The 22,765-nt window shown below is 45.8% G+C and overlaps 11 protein-coding genes across 11 annotated transcripts, besides 1 other annotated feature; 6 read left to right on the forward strand and 5 right to left on the reverse strand.

Moving 5' to 3' along the window:
- Nucleotides 1-30: 30 nt before the first annotated feature.
- On the forward strand, nt 31-952 carry TSTA_012100 (DnaJ domain protein; the record flags this gene model as incomplete). Its single annotated transcript, XM_002483290.1, has 2 exons — nt 31-181; nt 233-952. 2 exons carry the CDS (start codon nt 31-33, stop codon nt 838-840), a joined length of 759 nt encoding a protein of 252 aa, XP_002483335.1. The 3' UTR covers nt 841-952.
- Nucleotides 953-1,142: 190 nt separating this feature from the next.
- TSTA_012110 (aldo-keto reductase (AKR), putative) lies at nt 1,143-2,794 on the forward strand. Its single transcript, XM_002483291.1, has 6 exons — nt 1,143-1,252; nt 1,338-1,540; nt 1,602-1,976; nt 2,032-2,301; nt 2,362-2,492; nt 2,547-2,794. Exons 2-6 carry the CDS (start codon nt 1,466-1,468, stop codon nt 2,572-2,574), a joined length of 879 nt encoding a protein of 292 aa, XP_002483336.1. The 5' UTR covers nt 1,143-1,252; nt 1,338-1,465; the 3' UTR covers nt 2,575-2,794.
- Nucleotides 2,795-3,205: 411 nt separating this feature from the next.
- Nucleotides 3,206-3,779, reverse strand: TSTA_012120 (uncharacterized protein; the record flags this gene model as incomplete). The annotated part of the gene is made up of 2 exons (XM_002483292.1): nt 3,206-3,584; nt 3,637-3,779. The coding sequence occupies 2 exons, from the start codon at nt 3,777-3,779 to the stop codon at nt 3,206-3,208; spliced, it is 522 nt and encodes a 173-aa protein (XP_002483337.1).
- A 1,006-nt stretch (nt 3,780-4,785) lies between these two features.
- TSTA_012130 (short-chain dehydrogenases/reductase, putative) lies at nt 4,786-5,797 on the forward strand (the record flags this gene model as incomplete). The annotated part of the gene is made up of 5 exons (XM_002483293.1): nt 4,786-4,848; nt 4,915-5,159; nt 5,234-5,434; nt 5,495-5,559; nt 5,616-5,797. The coding sequence occupies 5 exons, from the start codon at nt 4,786-4,788 to the stop codon at nt 5,795-5,797; spliced, it is 756 nt and encodes a 251-aa protein (XP_002483338.1).
- A 1,399-nt stretch (nt 5,798-7,196) lies between these two features.
- TSTA_012140 (uncharacterized protein) lies at nt 7,197-9,357 on the forward strand (the record flags this gene model as incomplete). Its single annotated transcript, XM_002483294.1, has 2 exons — nt 7,197-7,222; nt 7,277-9,357. 2 exons carry the CDS (start codon nt 7,197-7,199, stop codon nt 9,072-9,074), a joined length of 1,824 nt encoding a protein of 607 aa, XP_002483339.1. The 3' UTR covers nt 9,075-9,357.
- A 43-nt stretch (nt 9,358-9,400) lies between these two features.
- TSTA_012150 (short chain dehydrogenase family protein) lies at nt 9,401-10,604 on the reverse strand (the record flags this gene model as incomplete). The annotated part of the gene is made up of 5 exons (XM_002483295.1): nt 9,401-9,655; nt 9,712-9,783; nt 9,853-9,950; nt 10,018-10,452; nt 10,517-10,604. The coding sequence occupies 5 exons, from the start codon at nt 10,602-10,604 to the stop codon at nt 9,401-9,403; spliced, it is 948 nt and encodes a 315-aa protein (XP_002483340.1).
- Nucleotides 10,605-11,330: 726 nt separating this feature from the next.
- Nucleotides 11,331-13,514, forward strand: TSTA_012160 (DSBA family oxidoreductase, putative). The gene is made up of 6 exons (XM_002483296.1): nt 11,331-11,453; nt 11,508-11,586; nt 11,644-11,684; nt 11,747-11,874; nt 11,938-12,272; nt 12,331-13,514. The coding sequence occupies exons 1-6, from the start codon at nt 11,420-11,422 to the stop codon at nt 12,407-12,409; spliced, it is 696 nt and encodes a 231-aa protein (XP_002483341.1). The 5' UTR covers nt 11,331-11,419; the 3' UTR covers nt 12,410-13,514.
- TSTA_012170 (COP9 signalosome subunit 1 (CsnA), putative) lies at nt 12,428-14,399 on the reverse strand. The gene is made up of 4 exons (XM_002483297.1): nt 14,010-14,399; nt 13,905-13,949; nt 13,563-13,843; nt 12,428-13,514 (listed from the first exon to the last, which is right to left on the reverse strand). Exons 1-4 carry the CDS (start codon nt 14,110-14,112, stop codon nt 12,528-12,530), a joined length of 1,416 nt encoding a protein of 471 aa, XP_002483342.1. The 5' UTR covers nt 14,113-14,399; the 3' UTR covers nt 12,428-12,527.
- Nucleotides 14,400-16,819: 2,420 nt separating this feature from the next.
- Nucleotides 16,820-16,899: a sequence feature (CT-rich).
- Nucleotides 16,900-17,091: 192 nt separating this feature from the next.
- Nucleotides 17,092-18,824, forward strand: TSTA_012180 (uncharacterized protein; the record flags this gene model as incomplete). The annotated part of the gene is made up of 2 exons (XM_002483298.1): nt 17,092-18,462; nt 18,551-18,824. 2 exons carry the CDS (start codon nt 17,092-17,094, stop codon nt 18,815-18,817), a joined length of 1,638 nt encoding a protein of 545 aa, XP_002483343.1. The 3' UTR covers nt 18,818-18,824.
- Nucleotides 18,825-19,263: 439 nt separating this feature from the next.
- Nucleotides 19,264-20,390, reverse strand: TSTA_012190 (bis(5'-nucleosyl)-tetraphosphatase, putative; the record flags this gene model as incomplete). Its single annotated transcript, XM_002483299.1, has 2 exons — nt 19,264-20,190; nt 20,262-20,390. 2 exons carry the CDS (start codon nt 20,388-20,390, stop codon nt 19,264-19,266), a joined length of 1,056 nt encoding a protein of 351 aa, XP_002483344.1.
- Nucleotides 20,391-20,682: 292 nt separating this feature from the next.
- Nucleotides 20,683-22,683, reverse strand: TSTA_012200 (MFS transporter, putative). Its single transcript, XM_002483300.1, has 2 exons — nt 22,269-22,683; nt 20,683-22,206 (listed from the first exon to the last, which is right to left on the reverse strand). Exons 1-2 carry the CDS (start codon nt 22,521-22,523, stop codon nt 20,740-20,742), a joined length of 1,722 nt encoding a protein of 573 aa, XP_002483345.1. The 5' UTR covers nt 22,524-22,683; the 3' UTR covers nt 20,683-20,739.
- Between the last annotated feature and the right edge of the window lie 82 nt (nt 22,684-22,765).

Here is a 22,765-nt window from a genome sequence, read left to right on the forward strand (position 1 = left end):
CATCGTTTAGTACTCTTTATAGCCTTCAGCATGCAAGGGGCTATTACTCTGCGGCCCCAGAGGCTGATGTCCTCAGTTCGCGCCCGAGGACCTCTATCATACTCACCTTCGCGTCCAATCTGTCTCCTATGTCAGCAGAAACAATTTACATCCAATACACTCAAACTAGCATCCCAACGACGTGGGTTATCATCGTCTCCGAGCTATTCATATCCCAGCCAGACCACTACAGAAAAAGTCAACCCCAGCTCAAACCCACTTACTCCCGACATCACAAATCACTACACAATATTCCCAAACACACTTCCCCAGGGCCCGCCTCCAAACTCATCCTTCTCATTCGATACATCCGCTCTCCGACGCGAATTTCTTCAGCTCCAAAATGCATTCCACCCCGACAAATTCCCCCAAGGCCCAGAGAAACAACGCAGCGAAGCACTCTCCTCACGCATCAACGACGCCTATCGCACCTTAATCGACCCCCTAAGTCGAGCGCAATACCTCCTCTCACACTTCCATGGCATCGATGTCCTAGCCGAAGACAGCGCACAAACACACCCGCTCGATTCAGAGACATTAATGGAAGTAATGGATGTTCAAGAAGCCGTCGAAGAATTATCATCCGCTCCCGTGGCAGAGGCAGAAGCGACCGTTGCGCGACTACGTGAAGAAAATGCGACTAGGATTGAGGAAACAGTAGACAAATTGCATAAGGCATTTGATAGTGGAGATATTGAGACAGCGCAGAGGGAGACGGTGCGGTTGAGGTTTTGGTATAGTTTGAGAGATGGGTTGAGGGAGTGGGAGCATGGGCATGGGGCGATTCGGATTGTGCATTGATATACCTCAAGTATATAGGCATGTCTTATATAATTAGTCTATACTGTTAGTTATCCCTGGATGGTCAGTCAAAAGACGGATTTATATGATGGCATGAACATCAGTTGCCGCCAATATCACACTCGACCTAATTTTTGCGACAGTTTCATGTTTCACCAAACTCATTCTGTATCATCAATGTATCCCAATGATATACGACTATCACAATGGATGCATAGAAATTCATCCGAACAACCGGATCCAGGGTTAGGGTTCATGATCTGTCGTCATAAGCAAATCGATCAATGACACACCAAAGCTTCATACATGACACCCCGTTGACGCGAATATTCATCCCGATTGCTTATATTTACGTCGGTAAAGTCAGAGCGGTGTTAGGACCCTTATGACCGAGTTGCGTATTAACAGGCAGGTATGTATTATTAATCAAGTTTTATGTTCGTTCATGATTGGGCATTCGGTCTTTCTATGACTGGCTAATACATACCATTATCAAGGATACTATCGAGTCTTTAGAGCAAGGAACTCGTTTATAAATTGACGCTTTGCATCCCTGGTCTTTGGTACTACAGATCATTTGGGCAGAGAAAGCTGTATCGGTAGAATCCATCACGAATTGAGTACAATGGCTCGCCAACTTTCGCTCTCGTCAAGCTTCAAACTGAACTCGGGGTACGAGATCCCCCTGCTCGGTTTTGGGGTAAGAATTCCCCCTCCTTCTTACATGAGTAGCAAAGAATCATTCCTAATGAATAAAACAGGTCTACCAAACCCCCCCAAGCGACACAAGCGCCGCAGTCCAAGAAGCCATCAAAGCCGGCTATCGTCACATCGACAGCGCAGCCTTCTATCAAAACGAAGCAGCATGCGCAGACGGCATGCTCAAATCCGGCATCCCACGGGAAGAAGTCTTTTTCACGACAAAAGTACCACCTAATTCGATTTCGTATGAAGCCGCCAAGAGAGAAATTGGTAAGAGTTTGAGGGAGGTTAGTCAATTGAAGTATATTGATTTGGTGCTTTTGCATGCTCCGTATGGAGGTAGAGAAGGGAGATTGGGGGGTTGGAGGGCTCTTGTCGAAGCGGTTGAGGCTGGGACGGTGAGGAGTATTGGGGTTTCAAATTATGGGGTTCACGTATGTCATCCATTTTCGAGAAGCTTTCCAGTCTAATAATTCTGCATGGTGATAGCATCTTGAAGAACTCGAGAACTATATCAAAGACACAGACGCAAAGCAGGGCAAGGGTAAAGGAGGAACCCTCAGCGTCAATCAAATCGAGCTCCATCCATGGCTACAGCGCAAGGAGATAATCGATTGGTGCCAGAAACGTGGTGTCTTGGTGGAAGCATGGGCTCCCTTGGCTCAGGCTAATCGTTGGAATGATCCGTCACTTCGGGATATCGTCAAACGGACAGGGAAGACGGAGGCGCAGATCCTTCTTCGATGGAGTTTGCAAAAGGTACGTCCTCCTTGACTTTATCCATAGGGAGAATTGGTGAGTCCTAATTGTTGTGAACAGGGATTCAGTCCACTCCCCAAATCAGTTACGCCCTCCCGTATCGTGGAGAATACAAAGGTATTCGACTTTGTGTTGTCGGATTCCGAGATGGCTTCTTTGGAGACGGATGAGTATGATTATCATGGTTGGGAGTGAGTCTTTCTTATTTGTAATGTGAGTGATGAGCGTTCGCTAACTTTTGCAAGTCCAACGACGTCTGGCTTGGATAACTGATAGCTCGGTAGCTAAGTGGGGAAGTGAATTTAATGAATATCAATTTGTCGAATGCGTATTTTTTTTTACATTCTCTAGTTATACTATGCGTCAGTGTACTTCGAGTGATATTGAATTGAAATCCCCAGGCATTTCTGTTGTACTTCATCATTGTCTCTTGCATATGCTAAGCATAGGTATGTCGTTCCTACGGACATTCCTAGGGTTAGAATCTAGTTAGCACTAATAACTCGTAATTTGGAGACATTGCTGGCACAAACTTGCAAAAGAACCAGTCACTCCTTTATCGAGAGTGATAAATATCTATTAGATGCAGGAAATTAGCTCAGATCTTGACATCTCATGATTTTGATACTCCTGATAGATACATACCTGTGGGACTGCCAGGGGACATATTCTGGTTCTACACTCATTCGCTCCTGAATTCCGGGACGTATTCAAGTATCTTTAGCATTCATCTTCAGCATCTCCCAGATGTCTTCCCAATAATGCATAGACTCTTATTCACTCGACCGAAGCCCGGTCTCAAACAAGAGTCACAGTGCAATTCGGTTTTATGGGCCATATAAAACCAAGCGCACCAGATCCAGCTTGTACAATCACCGACTTATCTAGACAACTCGCGTATAATTCACCTCCTCAACCTCTCCCTCGTCTCCATAAGCGCTTTCCCCAACAAATTCAACCCCCATTCCCTCCGATTCTCACTCGCATACGCCGCCCCAAATCCTACACCCCATATCCTATCCCTCGGACTCGCTTCAACCAACTCCCTATCTTCAGTGGCAAGTAATTCTCGTCTAAGATCACCATTCTGCGAGAATTTGAGATAGTTGCCTTCTAGCACAATTGCGTATCTGTTTTGCTGCCACATCTGTTCGGAGAAATCGGGTATTTGGCGACCAAGGTCGCGAATTGTGCCGGGTTCTAGTTTCCAGGCTTTTTGGAGTTGGTGGGTTATTGGGTGGCTTGGGCCGGCGAAGAGGAGGGCTTTGCGGTGCATCATGTGTCTAAAAGGGGGTTAACAACGGAAAAAGGAGTCTATTATAGAAAGTTGTTTACTGTTCTGCATTTGCGTAGGTAAATTCTTCATCGCCGTTTTTCCATGAGAATGATGATGGCCACCATTGTCCTAGGAATCCGTATTCGCCTTCTGGTCTCCAGAAGTATACCGGATTGCTGGTTTCTGATGTCGGCGAAGCCATACCTGAAACTTTGAGGTGCAAGTATTGACAAGCAGCCTCCTTATTGACTCAATTATTATTCTTCTTCACTAAATGCTGGAAACGTGCAAATTCCATGGCTTATTTGTGTCCTTCAAGATCAAGGTTGTGAGTCATGAAGATCATCTTTTCTGTTGCTAAGCCACCTGCTGCCTTGCCTAATTCTGACGCCGACCAGTCTACAAAGCTATAAAAATCCATGATTCCTCGACAAGGCAGATTTTGCCTTAGAAGAATTATCAAACTATGATTGTCGTATTTGACCCTGTCGAGCAAAATATTAGTATGATGGTACCTGACCAGCGCCACCTGATTTATAACCCTAACCCTAAGATCGTTCGTTTATAGATCACACAGTTGGAGGACAACGTCGTTCCTCCACACCCGTGGACAACTAATGTAATCTTAAAGTGGACATACGAGAATCGTATAAATGCCCTCGGTGTTGCACTGAAGTATATAAATAGCTACATCCTTCTATCCCGAATATGTACGTACATACTTCGGTTGAGTAATCGATATTTCTAATCCGCTCTAACTTTCCTTACATCAGCACACTCTATTAATTAAGTTAACGTATCAGACTGATTAAAAATAACGATATACCTCAAATCAAAATACCTTTCACGAGCCTCTGGCTCCGAAAACTTACTATATGGTACAATACTTGCGGCGTTATGCGGTTCTATTGCGGTATGGCTACGGGGTTTGTAGCATTCGGATGACCACGGCCGCTGATCCTTGAATAGATGTTGGAACCGAAGAGATGGATGAGAAAGTTTCCTGATGGATTATTAAGATTTGTATTTTTGTGATTAGTATGGGTGGATTTGAAATGGTATCGACCTGGAGGAAGTATTACATATAAAATGACGGGTAGTTCTGTCGAATATGAGTTTTGTTTCTACAATTCAACAAGCAAGCACATAAGCAAGATACTGTAAACTTCCTCAAAATCATATCTCTATAATCTCCACATATCAGAATAATGCCTTCATACTTGATCACAGGAACAAGCCGTGGCCTCGGCCTGGCCTTTACCACTGAGCTAGTACGTTCATCCATCAGTCCTCTCGAATGATTTGAACTAACATCCAATGTCCCTCTGGACTGATAGCTCAAAAATCCCGAGAATCTAGTCATTGCCACTGCACGAAACACCGGCAAATCTACAGGTCTACAAAACCTCAAAGCTCAATATCCCGGAAATGACCGTCTCATCCTCGTCGATATGGATGTTGCAAGTTTGGATAGCATTCGTGCAGCCGTAAAGGCTGTAGAGCCTCTTCTCCCCAATGGATTGGATAACCTTGTCAGCAATGCTGGTGTGAGTTATGCTGGTATGCAGAGTTTCGAGCAATTGTACGTCTGTTTTTCTGTTCACCAACTGCTCCATCGTAAATTTATTGATTAAAATGCTAATTGGATGATTGTAGGGACGTTGAAAAGTTCACATCCGAAGTGGACTTTACAATCACTGCGCCACTGAATTTGTTGCGAGAATTCCTACCCCTTATCCGAAAGGGTCAGGCTAAGAGAGCGTTATTTGTCACATCTGTTATTGGATCGATTGAGCTCGCTGCGCATATGCCTGGGCTTTTGAATGCGTATGCCGTTGCTAGAGCTGCATTGAATATGTGAGTATCCATTCCGTTGGTATGACAAATCCCATGATGTTAACGTAATTGGCTTGACAGGTTGGTTCGTAAGTGGTCGAGCACTCTAAAGGGAGAGGGAATCACCGCTGCTCTCATCCATCCCGGTAAGCGTTTTCTGTGCGTTTCACTTAGACTTACTTCCCTAACGATATCGAACAAGGCTGGGTCGGCGAAACCGATATTGGCGACGAACTTTCAGACTGGGTTGCAAAATACAACCCCAGCTTAGAAAATGTGCCCAGCGCAAAGTCTGCCGCAGACTGCATGAAGGTCTTGAATAACATCACGCCTGAAGATTCGGGTGTCTTCTTCAACCATGACGGATCCAAGCTTCCTTGGTAATTTGTTAAACGTCGCTTATATGAACAGCCTATTCAGGTTCTGCAACAACTTATCGCGTCGGCCTGTGAAAAAGGTCAATTTTTCCAGCAATACTTCAAATAGAAGCGAAGCCTACGCCTATAATTTGTTAGTTTTGGTATGATAATAGATTATCTCTTTGACTCATAGCTTGACTTCAAGTCGCCTCGACTATTCACACGTGGGAGACAATCTTCGAGAATATTCCTTCTTGTACAATTTCTTTATCTTGACTGAGTATAGGAGTATATAGCCCATTGTATAAAGATCAGAGAACATGGGGATACAGACTGGGCAGGAAAGACAGTATTAACGTAGCTTAGTCATCTTGCTTACTGAAGTCGTTAGTTAAGTTTCAGCCAATGAAGTGTGAGCATAGTCAGCCAATCAGAACACGAGCGCATTTCGCTTTCTGCCTAAGGCGCCACCCAAAAAAATCGAAAGTCCAATAAACCGATCCTTCAAGCTCTAGACTTAATACTCAATAATCGGCAGTCGTACTTGATGAATGCATCCAAATGCGAACTGCACGAATTGACCCAATGAGCGGTGTAGCTGTGAGTGTACAGCTGCAAGAAAAGTACCCACATCCATTGGGCATGATTGACAAAGGTGAACAATCTCGCAAGCTCAAATTGGGCACACATCATCCAGGATCCTTGAAAATCCGGTCTAATAACGCTCCGGGAGATATTCGAGTGATCCGCCGTTCGTGTAGGAATGAAATCCTACTTCCGGCTTCCTGTTCTTCTACACTACTAGGACCCGATTCGGCCATAGCTTTGATTGAGTGCTTGGATTTGAATCTGCAATGCACTTCCCCGAATTTAACTGTCCATAATCCCTGTTTCTCGTAGTTAAGCTCATGATTATTGCTTCGGTATGGCTCGGTTGTCAGTCGGTGGCTTCAAATATCTCGCCTCACTCTGACTTGAAGCTATGATTCACTATTGACCTACCTTGATCTTTCCAGCGCATCATACTAGACAACAGCAACAGTCACGTAGCATAACTAGCTTACAGTAGTCAGAAATCGTAGCTAAGAATTCCACCATAACGGTTCTGAATATTCAGATGGCTGGTAAAGTTGATCTGTGCTCTGATCGAAACGGTTAGTCAATTTAGTGACTCCAAATCAAGTCAGCACACGTAGCGCCGAAGCTCTTTCGTTTTTTCTTCATTTATTTCTTTCTGCTTGCATGAACCCACGCGATATCCTCTGAATTTTGTGTATAATTGGCCATATCCTGCAGTTATTCTTTTCTTTTTTTTCTTTTTAATTGAGGTTGGGCGAGTTGCGGTAGGAGAAGAGCCCCGGCGGTTCGTTTTTCTTCAAGCTTCACTTTTTTATTTTGCGCCTGTTTGGGTGCTGCCCTCGACGATGAACAGACTACCGGATTTTACGAGGTAGGCTGCTACTATATCTTACTTGACGATATGGAGTCAGCTTACATTTTACAGCCTGATCACCTCTCCCCCATTTACTTTCCTCGTCGGCAAAGATCATACAAAATTAACCATCCAATCCGGCCTCGCCAAACATGTCTCCAGACCTCTGGATGATCTTATGAACAATGGCCACACTCGTGAATCCAAACATCGCATTGCCGTGTTGGAAAACGAGGAAGTCGAGGTTTTTACTGCTTTCACGCAGTATGCATATACAGGCAACTACGTTGTGCCGGTACAGAAGACGGAATCATTGACTGTGTCACCTTCGGGATTGAATACTGCATCTGCACCTGCGCCTCCAGCTGCAGCGTCACCGGCGACTTCGCCTCGATCGGGTTCTGAGTTCAGTGGCGGTGGTGCGTTAGAAGTGCAAAATCGCCAGAGTCCGACGAATGAACAGCAACAGCAGCAGTCGCCGCCGCAAAATATCAGTGCGGCTCGAACTCAGTCTTCGGCATCATTCTTCCCCCCTCCAGCTCCGACACCACCTCCATTTGCTGATCGACTCGATTCCAGACCACCTGTTCGCAAATATGCGGAAACACCGTTGGCAGTAACTCAGACGACGGGTGAAGATGATTCATGGGAGAATCCCTTTGCATCTCCTGCAGAACAGCAACCACACCGGAATGGGACTTCGATTCGGGAAGATACTCCTCCGGTTGAGAACAAGATAAGAGAGGTGGTGGTGATACAGGACCGACCACCGGAGGAAGACGGTCAACCAGCCTTCCCGCTTTCGAGACGGCATAGCAGGAAGGATAAGAAGAAGAAGCGAAAGGATACAGTCGTGCCTGCTTCTGGGTATGAAGAGACAGTCCCAGAGAGCCTGACACCCCCATCTACTCCACCATTTGATGTTAAAGATGTTCAAGACCAGACCATTACGCCGAAGATTAACAAGTCTGAGGCTCGTGACTACGATCCAGACTGCGCTATTGAGACGGACAACGGTGAAGATGGGGAGATTGAAGGAGGTGACGGCAACTGGTGGGACCAACCAGTGACTTCTCAGAACTTTTCGCGAAGACGAGACTACGAGGAAACACTGTCTGATGCTCGCAGACTACAGTCGCAGAATCAGCAGCCACCTCAGGCCCCATCACCACCACATCTCTCACCACAACAACATACCGTACCATTGATCGATACATCCTTTGCCAGTCATCCAATGTCATCTACTCCGCGCAAGAAGGGAGGGAAATCGTGGAATGCATTTGCATCCATCGACTACTTCCACCAAGAACGCAATGAGGATTCTGGCGTGACAACACCCACCCCGTCACAAACAATAATTGTACCCTACATCCTATTCCATGCCAAAGTCTACGTCTTCGCAATGCGCTATCTGATTCCGGGACTCGCCCAGCTCTGTCTCCAGAAACTACATACCTCCCTCGTTGACTATCCCCTTGATCCACCCACCGACAACGAAGACGAACTCAACAGCCACCACGCCTTGAACCATCAACAAGACACAGAAACACTGAAATTCAACGCACACGCCAAAATGTTCCTCGATATCTTGAAATATACATACGAAAACACAACACGGTTTGAGCCTGAATCCCAGACCTCTGCAACGTTGTTACGAGAATGTGAGTTACGGAAACTGGTTTCTCAATACGCAGCTTGTAAAATGCGTGAATTGGCTGTATATACACCTGCGCCTATCCCTGTGCCTTCGTCTCCCAGTCACGGCCCGGGGTCAGGGGTTAGCGTTATTACTGCTCCTGGAGGTGGTTTGAGGGAACTCCTGGATAAAACTCCGGAACTTGCTTCTGATTTGGTTTTCCTTATGATGTGATTTGTTCCTTTTTGATGTATTGCCAGCTGTTAGAAGTCGTTTGATGATTGTAATGAGTGATGTTTATGATGTTATGTTTATACCAGACTGTCATTGTTTGGATTATTCTCTCTTGTTTTTTTGTTGACATGTTGCTTTACATTTGGAGCGGAGTTCCGATCTAAGCATTTGAGCGTCAATTTGCCTGTCTGTTCTGCTGATATTACTCTTTTGTACAAACCTCTGCAATAGTATACTACCTAGCTAACCGTGAACTCACGAGAATCAATGAATGATGACTGATAAAGCAATCCACGAGCAGAAAATGATTCCAAAGAAAGCTTAGATTATATCTTCACCCTCCCAGCCCTTAATTGTGCACTATCCATCCTCCTCCCTTCATCATCTTGCTCCTCAACCTCTAATATCGGAAACTTAGCCGGCATAATCCGTCTTGGACTTGAGCCCGGTACAACAGCATATTTCGAGAAATCTGCTACACCGCATTCGCGGCGTAGAAAGTCTTCGTCAAGATCGAGCAGACCGTTTACTTTGTGTACAGGGGCATTGAGCATTGCCAGAATTGCGTCGGAGAAGATTGTCTATTCAACCTCATTAGTTATTCTGTAAATTGTTTTGTGGAAGGAAAGAGGTGTACCGGTTTGCGTAGATCACGTTCAGATGTTGGGTCTTTTTTGACCATGTCTCCTGTTGCGGCGGATTCGATGGACTGTATGTACATACATGTCTGGTCAGCAGCTGCTGATTGAATAGCATATTGGCTAGGGCCATGACCTACCACGGCGGGCCATATACTAGTAATAGCCATATTCTTTCTCCCTTCTCTTTCAAAGTCCATCGCAAGACCTTTTGTCAATACACTCATCCCAACCTTGCCTAACCCATCTCCATCAGCCATGATACACACAATCGGTAATTCCAAAAGAGGACGAAGAGAACAAACCCATAGCATAAGCAGTCTTCCCCCTAAAAAACCTCGAATAGATTGGCGGCGACACAACAATTATCCTCCCTTTCCACTCATTCTTCTCAAAATACGGCAACGCAGCATGCACGCTTGCATATAGACCTTCTGGATTAATCTTCTGCATCAATTGAAACCTTTTAACGGGTGTGTTTTCAACTGAAGACCACCAGATTGCGCCGGAGTTGTAGATGAGAACATCTAGTTTTCCGTATATGCGGACTGTTTCCGAGATTAAGTGGTTGATCTGGGTCGTGTCCCGGGTGTCGACTGCGATTGCGGTTGCGGTGCCGCCATAAAGGTCGGTGATTTCGCGAGCCACGGTGTTGATGGTTGAGGCGAAGGAGTTGGGGGGTGGGGGGAAGGGGATGGAAGGATCGTGTGGGTTTGAGGTTGTTTTTGCGGCGACCACGACTTTATATTCATGTTAGACTGAGTATATCAGTTATGGGTGTTGATGTTGCTGGGATGGACATACCAGCATATCCATTGCGGGCTAGGTCGATGGCTATCTGTCTCCCAATGCCGCGAGAAGCTCCAATGATGAGGGCAACTTTCTTTGTCATTTTCCTTTATTGTATTAATATTTAAGAGATATGTAGTTTGAATCTTGTAGGCATTAGCTCAGGTCTATCAAAGCAGAGTTTGGAGTTCAACCGAGCCAGTACTCAGCTGTTGGCACTTACCAGTGTATATATCAATGCAACATTCAGTATTATGTGTTATAATATCCTTGTTATCGATATCGATAAAGCATCTCCAGGTGTTCCATCTACAGACCCTTTATATCCAGTCGATATCCGAATCCGGTAATCAATGGCGATTAATGATGAGTGATCATTTATTCTCCATGCTTAGCCGTCACTCTAGCCGAGGTGGTTCATGAAAGAGACTGCTCAATATTCAAGAATTTTCATCCATGCTGAAATGATATATTTATCGACGGTAATTCAAATACTAAGGTGAGTTGCTCGGAGAGTTGTCATGGCTCGTGAACATTAAGGTGATACCCGGAATATTCGCCGCTTTAACCTTATTCAAGTATGTACACGATGGTATATTTGTCGAGCTACAGATAGTTTATAGCTGTTGGTTTTAAATATGTATAGTTGCTGATCGGGCAGAATGATTACTTCCTCCAAAATTTCAAATGACCTTCAGGAAATGCGAGTGTATAGCTTTCTGAGGTCTTTCAGGGTATGGCCAATCTGAACCTCGGCCCAACCACAACAAAAGCGGCGTCACAAGACATCTTCCCCAAATGACCTGTTGAGATATCCCTTTGTCTAACAACTGCATATAAATATTTTCAACCATAACTGCAAGCTTCCAATTTTACTAAGCAACACTAGCATAGCATACATCAAGCAAGCACGCAATAATGGGTGGCATCATCCACGCTTACTACGACTGCGGTGCGTCTGAGACTGTCGATCAATCTACCTTGAAGCTATACTAATCAACTACAGTATCACCATATTCATACTTTGCATTTGTGCATCTACAGAGAGTTCGCGATAAACTTGCCAGCTATGGCGTTACTGTTGAGTAAGTCATCTTCCACCCAATCAATCAAAACGGACTGCAGACTGATGAAACCGACAGATCACATCCCATCTTCCTAGGCGGAATCATGGATCGCTCTGGTTTGCGAACCTCACTTCAATATAATGAGTGAAGTATTGATGGAAATAATGCTTGATTTCAGGAAACACACCACCCTGGAAAGTCCCCGCAAAAGCCAAACTCGGCCAACTCGAACTCGCGCGCGGAATCAAATATTGGAACGTTGAGCCGTTTACGCAGCCTGATTTCTTTCCTATTCTTACTATTTTCGTAAGTCCTAACCATTCACTTCGGAAAAATACAAGTGAAAGAAAACTGACTGATTGATGTCAGCCCCAACGAGCGCTAACATACATCAAACACACCTATCCACTCACCCAATTTGAGAAGATCCTGGATTTGTATTGGCAATGGTTCTTCTACCAACATCTCAACATCTCGAAACCAGATGTCCTTCGCCAATTACTCGTGTCACCTGCGGCAGGCTTCTCGGTCGAACAGGCAGATGAGATTGTCACCGCAGCGATGGATAAGAAATGGAAAGATGCACTAACAGCCAAAACGCAGGAGGCGATAGATAGAGGTGCGTATGGAGCGCCGTTCTTTTGGGTTGTGAAGTCTGAGGGTGGGAAGGTCTTGGGGGAGGAGCCCTTTTTTGGAAGTGATCGGTAAGAGTCCCTTGGGAGTTATAAGGATTGTGGAAAGGGGACTAATATGTGAGAATAGGTTCCATCAAATATGGGATTTTCTGGAATTGCAGTGGGAGGATTTTAAACTTCTACCGCGGATAGAGGCTAAGCTGTGATCTTACTGAGAATAGCCTGATAGCCGTTATTTATCTTTGTATTGTATGATCTACGATCTAATCATGTCGTCGTGTCCATTTAGCCATAATATGGGTTCCTGAAAGCATTTTGCACAGTTTAACTCCATGGTGTCCGTCCTGTCGCCTCCTCTGTAGTCAGCGCTGAAGGAGCAACACGAATCTCCAACCCAGCATTGATAAGATTTGTACGGATAAGTCGTAGATGTGCCTCATTCACGTATTCCTCAGCACTCTCCAAGGCTTCCTTGATCACTTCCCTACGCAGGTCCATCTGTTTCGAAACGAGTAGCCCTTTCTCTAAGTCGATGCGTGCGTCTAATGTGCCATTCTCAATCAACTTGATCAGTTCCTGAACGAACGGGGAGCTGATATCGGTGGGTGACGCAACACCCCCAACGATTTCAGGTGCAAAGACTTTTGCCATAGCCTCAAGAGAAACTCGACTAAATGGGAGGGCGTATTGCTGAATGGACTTGGTTCGAATCCGGTTGTATAACGCTGGGATATGGCGTTGAAGATGAATGTCGAGTAGGTAATCTGCTCGGTATTCCTCCAAGATATCCAAGCAGGCCCGAAATTTGGAATTGCAGAAAGCCGATATCGCCCGGCGGATATGAGGCTCTAGTTCGAGGTAGTTTCGAAACTGACTGTTCTCTAGCACGCGGCGTTGCAACTCGTTTCGATCCATGGAAGCCAACGCACACAATCCACCGTAGACAGCGACATCGTTTGCAGTGAGAACCTCATTGTAAGTATCACCCAGCGTGGGATCGGCGTTGAGAAGCTGATTCGCAGCTTCCAGATAATTTCCCTGTCCAAGCTGAGCCAGACCCGAAGCAGAAGATATCTTTGGTGCACTCTTGGAATGCTCATCCTCTGGCTTTGGTCCTGATCGGTATCGAGCGACAGCTTGCTGCACGCCAAACCAGTCGCCACGGTCAATAGCCACGTTGATCGTTTTTAGATGCATGGCTGCAAAGTGACTGGGTGTAGTGCAGTTGTCTTTCAAACGAGCATAAGCTTTTGATGCAGCTGCCAAGTCGCCAATAGAATGATAATGTGAAGCTAGATCATCGGTGCCCATCTACACAAATCAGCCTCCTTCTTTGGGTATGTATAGTAGGGAACGTACGCGTATGCTCTCCTTGATGAGATTATTTTTGTAGCCCTTCAGCTCGTGTTCAAGTTTGTCTGTCTCGGCCCTCACAGCCTGTCGCGTGATATCAACCCAGCGTTGGTCAAGAACGGCGTCCGGGTCGTTTGGTGCCACTTGACTCAAGGCTTGTACCGCCTGCACGTATCGTTCGACGTCTTTACCGGATTTAGCTTCGCCTACCGCTAGTCTGAGGGCATCGGCGGATAAGATGGTTGAGCATTTGCCTATGAGAAATAATCGATCGAAACGCGTGCGACCTGATCGATTCGATGAGTGACTATCGTTTGGGGAGCTCGAGGTAGAAAATAAGGACCGTACCTTTGTAATTCGCGATGTAGGACTCTAGATCAAATTTTGGTGCCTCTAAAACACGTATTAGGACCAAGCATCCACGCTAGAAAATTCAACTGTCGCCATGCTTACCATCAACTTTGATGTAGGTGTTCTCATTCCCATCAGCCTGAATGTTTTCTCCAATGTAACCATCGCTCGCCTTTGAAGAGACGAGTTTGATGGATGAACTCATCCTTCGAGGACTTCTTGGTAATGTATTCTCTAACAGTCTGTGCGTGTTCTCAGTTGGTGTGAGTGTGCAGAACAATAGAAGTGGGAGGTCAATTTAAGATGAGGCTGAGATGTCGTTGCAGTCTTGAGCCTTGTGATCATGCCAGTCACACCACCCTGGTGAGCCCTAATTTGCACAGAAATTTCCTAATACGGAGATATTTCAGGCGAACTTAAAAATAAGAACCTTGAAGCTATTCATAACAAGCTATATAGTGTAGAAAGCGAGGTGAATTATCTGTTAGTCGTAGAGGCACCTGTTTATGCGGGGAATCATCATGGAGCTGCAAAGTGACAGGCAGAACTTGCTCACCGCTTTATTCACCGCTCTCTTTATGTTTAGTTTATCATCCCAATCCTCACAACAAAACATTATTTCCGGTGATTACTCTCTGCTTGCTTCTATTCCTTCTTGATTTTCTTATTTCCAGCTGAAATGTGTTATATAGCCCCCATCGAAAGTTATCAGCTCCTAACATGCATCACTTGAGGCTATATTCAACTTGCAGACTCGATGCATATATGGCCAGAGTCTAGTTGCACTTTCAAGCAATACTCATACTAGCCAATCGGGGTCAGTTCCATGTCTACTTTTTGATTTTTAAGTCTACACTGTCAAAAAAGGGCTAGATCGTGCATTTCCCATTGATGCACGCTGCATCTCTCCCGTCCTGGAAGCTGCAGAAGCGTCCACGGAACGGGGGATACCTGCATCCGGACGCTGGAGAATCGGGGATATACAAGCGCCACTGAGATGGCTTGATGCGATGAAACGGGCTCTGCGTTGAAACTATTATGGGGAATGATTGCTCATATACACGAGGATCGATGCGCAAATGAAGACCACTCGGTCTGTGACAGAAAGGATAAGGTTGGATAACACTGCTTTTGTGTGATACTTTGACTATGTATCTAGGTCTATGAGTTCGAACAAATGCTTACTTTTCGCCGCATCTAAGACAGTCAGACGGAGAATTCGCCTTGCCGCGTCTCATATCTCACCGGGACGTATCAAAATATCAAGCGATCTGCGGTACATCTGAACCGATTGGATCTAATGCATAATGATCTGTTATATTGGATGATATCACAATCATGACTTGAGATCGTTTCTAGAAGGCTACCTGAATCGTACGACGTTCACACTGACGACAATGTGTTGGATCGGAAGGTTTGGTATCTGCAGGGCACTGGAAGATGTAATAATGCTCGAGTAACTCGTAACCTGCTCCTAGTTAGTTTAACTCTGAGAACTGTTGTAATATTGGGGCGGTCTTTACCTGTCGAATCGACCATGTATTATGTTGGGAATATCACCTCACATCACATATCACCTTTGCCAGCTATTTACATCCATACTAGATCACCTAGTATGCGCGCAGCTTTTTGGTCTAGTTGGTCAAAAGCCCCAACATATTATTTTCCCAATAATATATTCAAGCGCTCAAAACTCAACCACCAAGGAACATTTCTGGCAGTCATTCTCGCCCACTAGATAGTTTTGAGGTGATTTCTTGCAGTAGACAAGTGGCTAAATGGCTAAGACATGTAGGTTGACTATTGCGTTAACTCTGATTCCAAATCCAGTCTTTTGCAGGCTTCTAGAGGATTTCTTCCTTCGTGTATAGTCCGTTTTTGCTTTTTCCGCTCTATTCACCCTTGTATTGCTTTTTCAACTTCCTGCAGAGTTCTCCAGGCGTTCTAATAAGCAAATTCTCGCTATGAGCAGGAAACTAGTTCCCATGCGCGTCTAACCGGCCTACAGGAACCAAAACACGCATGTCTCGCATCTCACTATTGCACTTCCTCGAGTCCACTGCTGCAGAACCCAGGCAGAATAAAACCCCTAGAACAGTTAGAAACCCTTCTAGAAGAAAATAAATACAATATGCACTGGAAGTACATATAAGGGTTCTTACAAGGCTGAATACACACCATACACACCCAATCAGACGAGACTGAGGACTTTGACTTAGAAGAGATCTTATCCCATCTCTGCGTCCAACGAGGCGGGATAAAAAGGAAAAATGCTTCACCCACACGAGACGTAAGAAATTCAAGATCGGAATATCGTCGACAACTTCCGATAGGTCTACAGATTCGACGTTGGGTCTACCTAGTGGCTACTGTTGCAGACTACTCTTCATGCAGTCTCGTTTCTTTCGGTTTCATCTAGAGTACAAGCATTCTAAAATTCTTACGTAGACACTTACAGCAGTAGGAAAAAGAAATGAAATCTTCTAGAACATCAGACTAAGGCATACTAACGTGTCCGTCTGTTCTTGATGCGGATCTTCGACGTCTATGGTGCCATCCTCTTATATAAGGAGATCTCTTTTACCTAGATAGTGGTTTATGGATAAGAAAAGAATAGTACGATGAAGAATTATACTACTATTATACTATGCAGGCCTTGTAAAGCGTCGAACTAGTAGTAAGACATTGACTAGACTTGCTTCCTTTATGTTGAGGCTGGGCAATCTTCTCCTCGAAATCTCATCTGGCATCTGACCTCCTTATCTATTCTGACAGTCAGAACATTGAGAAAGGACAGTCAGCTGATATTGTCAACATCAAATCTCAATTGATATAAAAACAGGTGAACAGATGAGATCCAATCAGGGAGGGGGACCCAGAGAGCTCTGACGAGGACGAGGTCGTGTCGTGTTTCCCCCTGCCTCGTCTTTCCCCTCCAAATATTTCTTCCTCTTCCCACTCTTCTTCCCTCCTCTTCATCTTCTCTCCTCCCAGCCACCCTCTATTTCTGTCAATCTTCCTCGACAGAATCTTTTTTCCTCTTCATCTCTCTTCACCATCACTTCCTCATATCGCCTTGGACTCTTCTGACCACAATCTTGTCATCCTGATCCCCTCAAGACCTTCGACAAGGGCCCTTGTCTGCGCCTATTTGCCTGTTGACATCCAGCGTCGTCCGTACATCATGTCTCCCAAGTCTACTCATGTTGATAGTGCCTTTCTAGGCATGGGTGGTTACCACTCTAACCCATATCGTGATAATCCTGTTATTTCTGAGGCCCCGTTGAGCCCTGCTGCTGCGTGGCCTGCACCGTTGTCTCCCTGTCTTCTCGCTGAGCCCACTCCTGTCATGAACATCAAGCCTGTCACCAGCGCTGAGACTATGGAAGCCAATTATGCTCATGAATTTGCTCCCCAAGGCATTCCATCTGCATATCCTGCGTCCTCAACTGCATTTCAACAGGACAGCGTTGGCTATTCTCATGTCCCAACCACCACTGCATCTCTCATGTATCCTGTCAACTCGGCTTGGACCACTCAGTCATATTGGGCAACAGCTGAAGGTGCTACTGCCGGTGCTGCTAGCCTTGTTCCCAGTTCTGTCAGTGGCCTTGCCTCCCCTTCTGTCGACGTGGTTCCTGTAAACGGTACTCCGGTCACTTCAGACGACCATTCTGTTCACTATCCAGTTGGCACGTACCATACCTTTGCACAAAGCTACCAGCATGCCCAACCTTTTGCTTATGTCGCTGCTACTTATGACTCTACTTATGGCTCTGTTACTTATGGTCTTACCACAAACCAAGGTATGACGGGACCTCAGATTGGGGCTCCTCAGCAGTTCATGTCCGCTGACGAGGTTACAACCATTTTTCCGGCACCTGTTTCATACGTGGTACCTTCGTCCATCGAGCCTGCTTCAGCCATGCCTGACCCAGGTACTCCTTCAGGCAGGGGGGCTGCAACCCTGGAAGCTTCAGGGGTTATGCCACCCACACCTGATTGCTCATTGACTCACCACCATATCCCTGAATCCGCAATGGTTCCTCCAGGAGCTCCGGTGAGGCCTGGCGCTTATCGTCGTCGTGACAAGCGATACCGCTACGTTACATTTGCTCAAAATCCAGGGGCTCAGGGTATGGGAGGACACTATGTTGTAATGACATCTACCGTCCCAGTCCCATATGACCAGGGATCCCCGGCCAGCGACACCGACACCGACACCGACACTTCGACCGACGAGTCCGATTCTTGGCGTTTTTCCAGCTCGTTCACTACTCCTTTGTCACCGGCTCAGCGTGACAGGCAGAGAGTCTTGGATACCATCCCACCCCTCAAACTGCGAGAAATGCGAAAAATCCCAATCCCAACACCAGGCGACAACGTTGCTAGAGACCGTTACATTGTCATGGGAAAGAGCTTGAAACTGTCGTATGGGCAGATTCGCGCGATTGCAGGCTGGACTGCCGCTGAGTCGACTCTTCGTGGTCGTTTCCGTAATTGCACCAAGGAAAAGCATGAGCGTGTGCGCAAACCAGAATGGACCTTGATAGATGTGAGTCCACTGGCTTTCTCTTTCCTTCAATTTCCTCTCACTCGTTGCTTACAAAGGAATCATTTACTGACACCTCGAAAACATACAGATCGTCCTTCTCCAGCAAGGTGTCTTGGAGCAAGCCACCACACTTCTAAATAACACGGCGCCTCGTCGCAAACCCAACGGAGAAATCTACCGCCATGAGCCTGGCAAGGTGTACACTGTCTCAACCCTCCCTTTGGGTATTGAGAAAGATATCTCCTGGAAGGGTGTTGGTGAATTCATTATCAACCACGGTGGAACCTATCGCTTCGGCGCTATGACCACCAAGAAGAAGTGGTTCGCGGTGACTGGTCGCGCCCAACAGGTCTGATTTCTCTCTCCATCCTATCGTTCTCTTCTTCTCTTGACGAAGAATACCAACGAGAATCAGACCCAATTGTGAACACGACGTGATGAGACCCATGAGACTCACGGCCAGACAATCTTCTTACATTCATTTCATTATCAATTTTTTTTTTTCTTCATGTGATTTTATTTTTCAAACCGATGATTGAGATCTCCGGGAAGGCGTCAAATAGGAGTATCAGCTGGACGGGAAGATACCATTATGATCTCGGGGGAGTACCGGTTTATAATTTTGATTTCTTTTTCCTTCTTCTTCCGATCAGTACGTAGCTAGGTAGCTCGGATGTACTTAGAATCCCAAGACAAGATAGCTAGGAAGTTGCAAGACGTATGCAGTAATGAAATGAAATGGATCTATGCAGACTCTTCTCTCTTAGGCTATTGTATGATGCCTATATTTACAGAGGTTGTTCATAGGTGACTTGAATAGCTAGCTATCCCAACCTCCCCAAACAACTCACTAATCACCTCCGCATCTCTCCTTAGATGATCCCACTGCTCCTTCGTCTTCACCATCAATGTCCCCGCTAATATTGTCCCATTCAACGACACGGCATCTGCATCCGGTAATCCGGGAATAGTATGAGCCTCTTTCTTCCTGGGAACAATCATCATGATGTCCCTCGTCATTGCGAGATTGTAGCTTATTGCAGCTGGGCCGGAGGTTCGTGCCGTTTCCTCTGGAGATGTCATCCTTGACGCGAGGAGAGCGGCTCGGTAGAGGGTTACGTACATTTCGTGTAATGCATCGATAGATGGAGGAGATCGGATCTGAAGCGCAAAGTTTTGAAAGGGTAGATTGGGTAGATGTCGAATCCCAGATGAAGAGATTTGCACATTCGTCGAGGTCAAGAACAGATCAATTAACGGCGTCCAAGATACAGATGAATTATCTGACTTTGAATCCTCTAGTTGCGCACGCATATCCTCAATCGGCAAGAACTGTAGATGTCGATGCGGTTGCGATGCACCACTTTCCTCCCCCGAATTGAAAAACGCAAATAACCTCCTCCCTCCCCCCTTTTCCTCTTTTCTGACTAAACCATCATCATCACCATCAAACCAAGCCTCCAAACAAGCATACGCAATCCCCAAATCCTCCTTCTCCAAAAGATCGGTCTGTTTCTCGAACCGTTTTGTCGCAAGTATGAAATGATTCGGGATAACAGGGAACTTGTTCAGAATCAAAAAATGAGTCTTTGAAGTTGATGGTACCTCGGTAATGAGTAAATCTGTAGATGGGTTTTCGAACGGGTCTGGTTTTGGGCCGGTTGGGTTTGAAGGTTGGGACTGTGTTTCTGGCTTCTTTGCTAGAGCTGGACAGTAGCGGAGTTGGTACTGTGATATATTATTGATCTCTCTTTTTTCTTCATTCTCTCATTTAGATGGCAGAAGGATGAAGGGCATACACCTATACCACGCTTACTGCTTAGTATAGCAAGCTGGGTGGCTGAGAATATCAGATTTCCGGAGTCTTTTGCTGCCACGAATCGTCTCGAGACGAGCGAGGGCAGACTTTCTGTTAAGCCAAGATTCATTTTGATTGACCTCCTATCTGGGTTTTATTGGACTCTATGTAGTAGACCCTTAAGTCGTCGCCATAAGCATGGTGTGAAGTTCAATTAAGGTATGTGGTGTGAATAGTTCCGGACTCTCTGGTGGAGATGAGCGGGGTTGAATAAACAAGGTTGCTGTGGAGTGTGAGCACTGCACGATGAACATCTACTATTATTCTATTTTTATGAAATATCTACTGTTCAGATGAAAGTTCACAGATAGTATAACTTGTTTAGATTCTTGAGTTAATTCTGATCAATTACAATGCATATGTAATTTCAGTTTATGTTACATGTCCGAACCACGATATTTCCTTGAGCGTAAATGTCGTCATGATTTTCTAGACCGCCACACAATACATCCAATTCCTGCCAGAAACAAGATCGCATTAAAAGTAGCCATGATATAAAATGGTGCTCCAGTCGAAGACACATCAAAGAGTAGCCCACCCAGCTTCGTCAACAGGAGGATACCGGCTCCACCATAAAGCGAATATATTCCAGCAATACACCCTTTCAAATGTTTCAAGTCCGAAGAGGCGAGACTCTTACCCTGTTTTGCAATCAGTGGATCATGTTCGGTGTGAGAGTTGTTCTCATCAGCAGTTTGAATGGAGTCTGTTGGTTCTTGCGATGACTCGCTTCCACTTCCCTGGTGATTGTCGCTAAAACCGATATTCAGAACTCCATTGCTAAGAATTCCAAGGCTGCAGACAATAGCGCCGATTTGGCTAATGCCGATAGAAGACACGATAGCGAATTCACCACCATTTACATGTGGTACTTGGAGTTGCGGATTGAATATCAAAGGAAAAGTCATATATCCTACTATCCCCAGAAGCGCAGCACAGAGTAATGGTAGATTATATCGACGGGACCTTTCGGACAAGTAACCGAATATTGGAGCAGTAAGCAAGGCTACCAATTGCGATACGCCAGTCAAAATTGACGCTAGTATATAGGCTTCCGGGCATGACTTTTTGATATCACCAAGACCGCCTGAAGGGACTTTGTCCTGATCAGTCTTTTGACACAATCCCAGCTTTCGGTAGTAGTAATTGACGAACAATGGTATGAAGAGGGATATTGCGACCGATGACGCGCGAGCAACGAGCCCGCCGATGTAGCCCAAGCAGATATCAGGATGTAAAAAACCGAGTTTAAGTGCGTGTAAGAGATCTTCACCATAGTTGGTGGTTGTCCTTGTCCGCAAGCCGGGGTATTCTTCATTTGACTGGGAGCCCTGCCAAAGCGACTGGATATGCTTCTCTTCCTCCCCAGGAAGATTCCGGAGCCCAAAGAAACAAGCGATCGCAACTAGTAGTGCCACAGATGCAACAACATAAAAGCTCTGTCGAATCGCCTGGGCTGGTGTGGAACCGGATTTCTCAAATTTCTCAAAGTATGCAGGGAGAGGTAAGAATACGGCAAGTGATATCAGAGCACCACAACCTGCAAACAACCCGACAAATCCTGCAAGTCGAGAAGACGACGATGTTGGAGCCGGTTCGGGTATTTGCTCTCGAGAGCGACTCCGTTCGAAGCGAGATGGAGTAATGGTGATCTCTGATGAAAGAGATGGTCTCCAAGCGTGGTTTGAGCGTCGTTGATGAGGAGGATCTTGGTGAGGAAGATTGCCTCCTGTAATTGTAGGCAGAGTAGCCGTCACCATGGTTGAGACAGCCGAACCCCCTAAGCTGAAGAAAAGTCGTCCGAGAAGGAGCTGTGGGTAGACATTGGATGCCTGTACGAAAAGGACCAATGACAGCGCAATGATCGTGTATCCGATAGTGCAGACCTGAGCAAACCAAACAGTCAGACTTTGTCGAAGGATAGACCATGAATCTGGCAACGGCTTACATAACGCACTCCAATCTTATCAGACAGTAATCCCCAAACCGGACAAGCAATCAGCGCCAACAGCTCATCAGCAAACCCGAGTGATCCAACAGCATCTCCTTCGCCTTTCTCCAGCCCAATCAGATCCGTCACCACAAATGATATGGACGAATTGAGAAAAACCAAAAAAGCGATAGAGAAAGGACAGACACCGAGCAGGTAGGTCGCTGTCTGCAAGCGCGATGCAGTAAATAGTGGTGGATGTTGCGCCGCCATGTTGCCTTGTTAGTGTTATCCAAGAAGCTCTAAACAATAAACAAAACGATCTTATAGAGTATAGGTTCGATGGACAGTCAAATACAATTCCTCATGTTGTTCCGAGAGCTCTGCAGCTTGGATAGGCCCTCTGCCGTGTTGCTCCCATCACATTGATCGTAATGAAGGAGAAGCTCCAAGGGATACGAGCTATCAAGGAGGAGGTTGCTCGTCTCGTTCATTCCGCGTCATCGGCAGTCACG

The sequence above is a fragment of the Talaromyces stipitatus genome, genomic scaffold (assembly GCF_000003125.1).
Source record: "Talaromyces stipitatus ATCC 10500 scf_1105507295549 genomic scaffold, whole genome shotgun sequence".
NCBI lineage: Eukaryota > Fungi > Ascomycota > Eurotiomycetes > Eurotiales > Trichocomaceae > Talaromyces > Talaromyces stipitatus.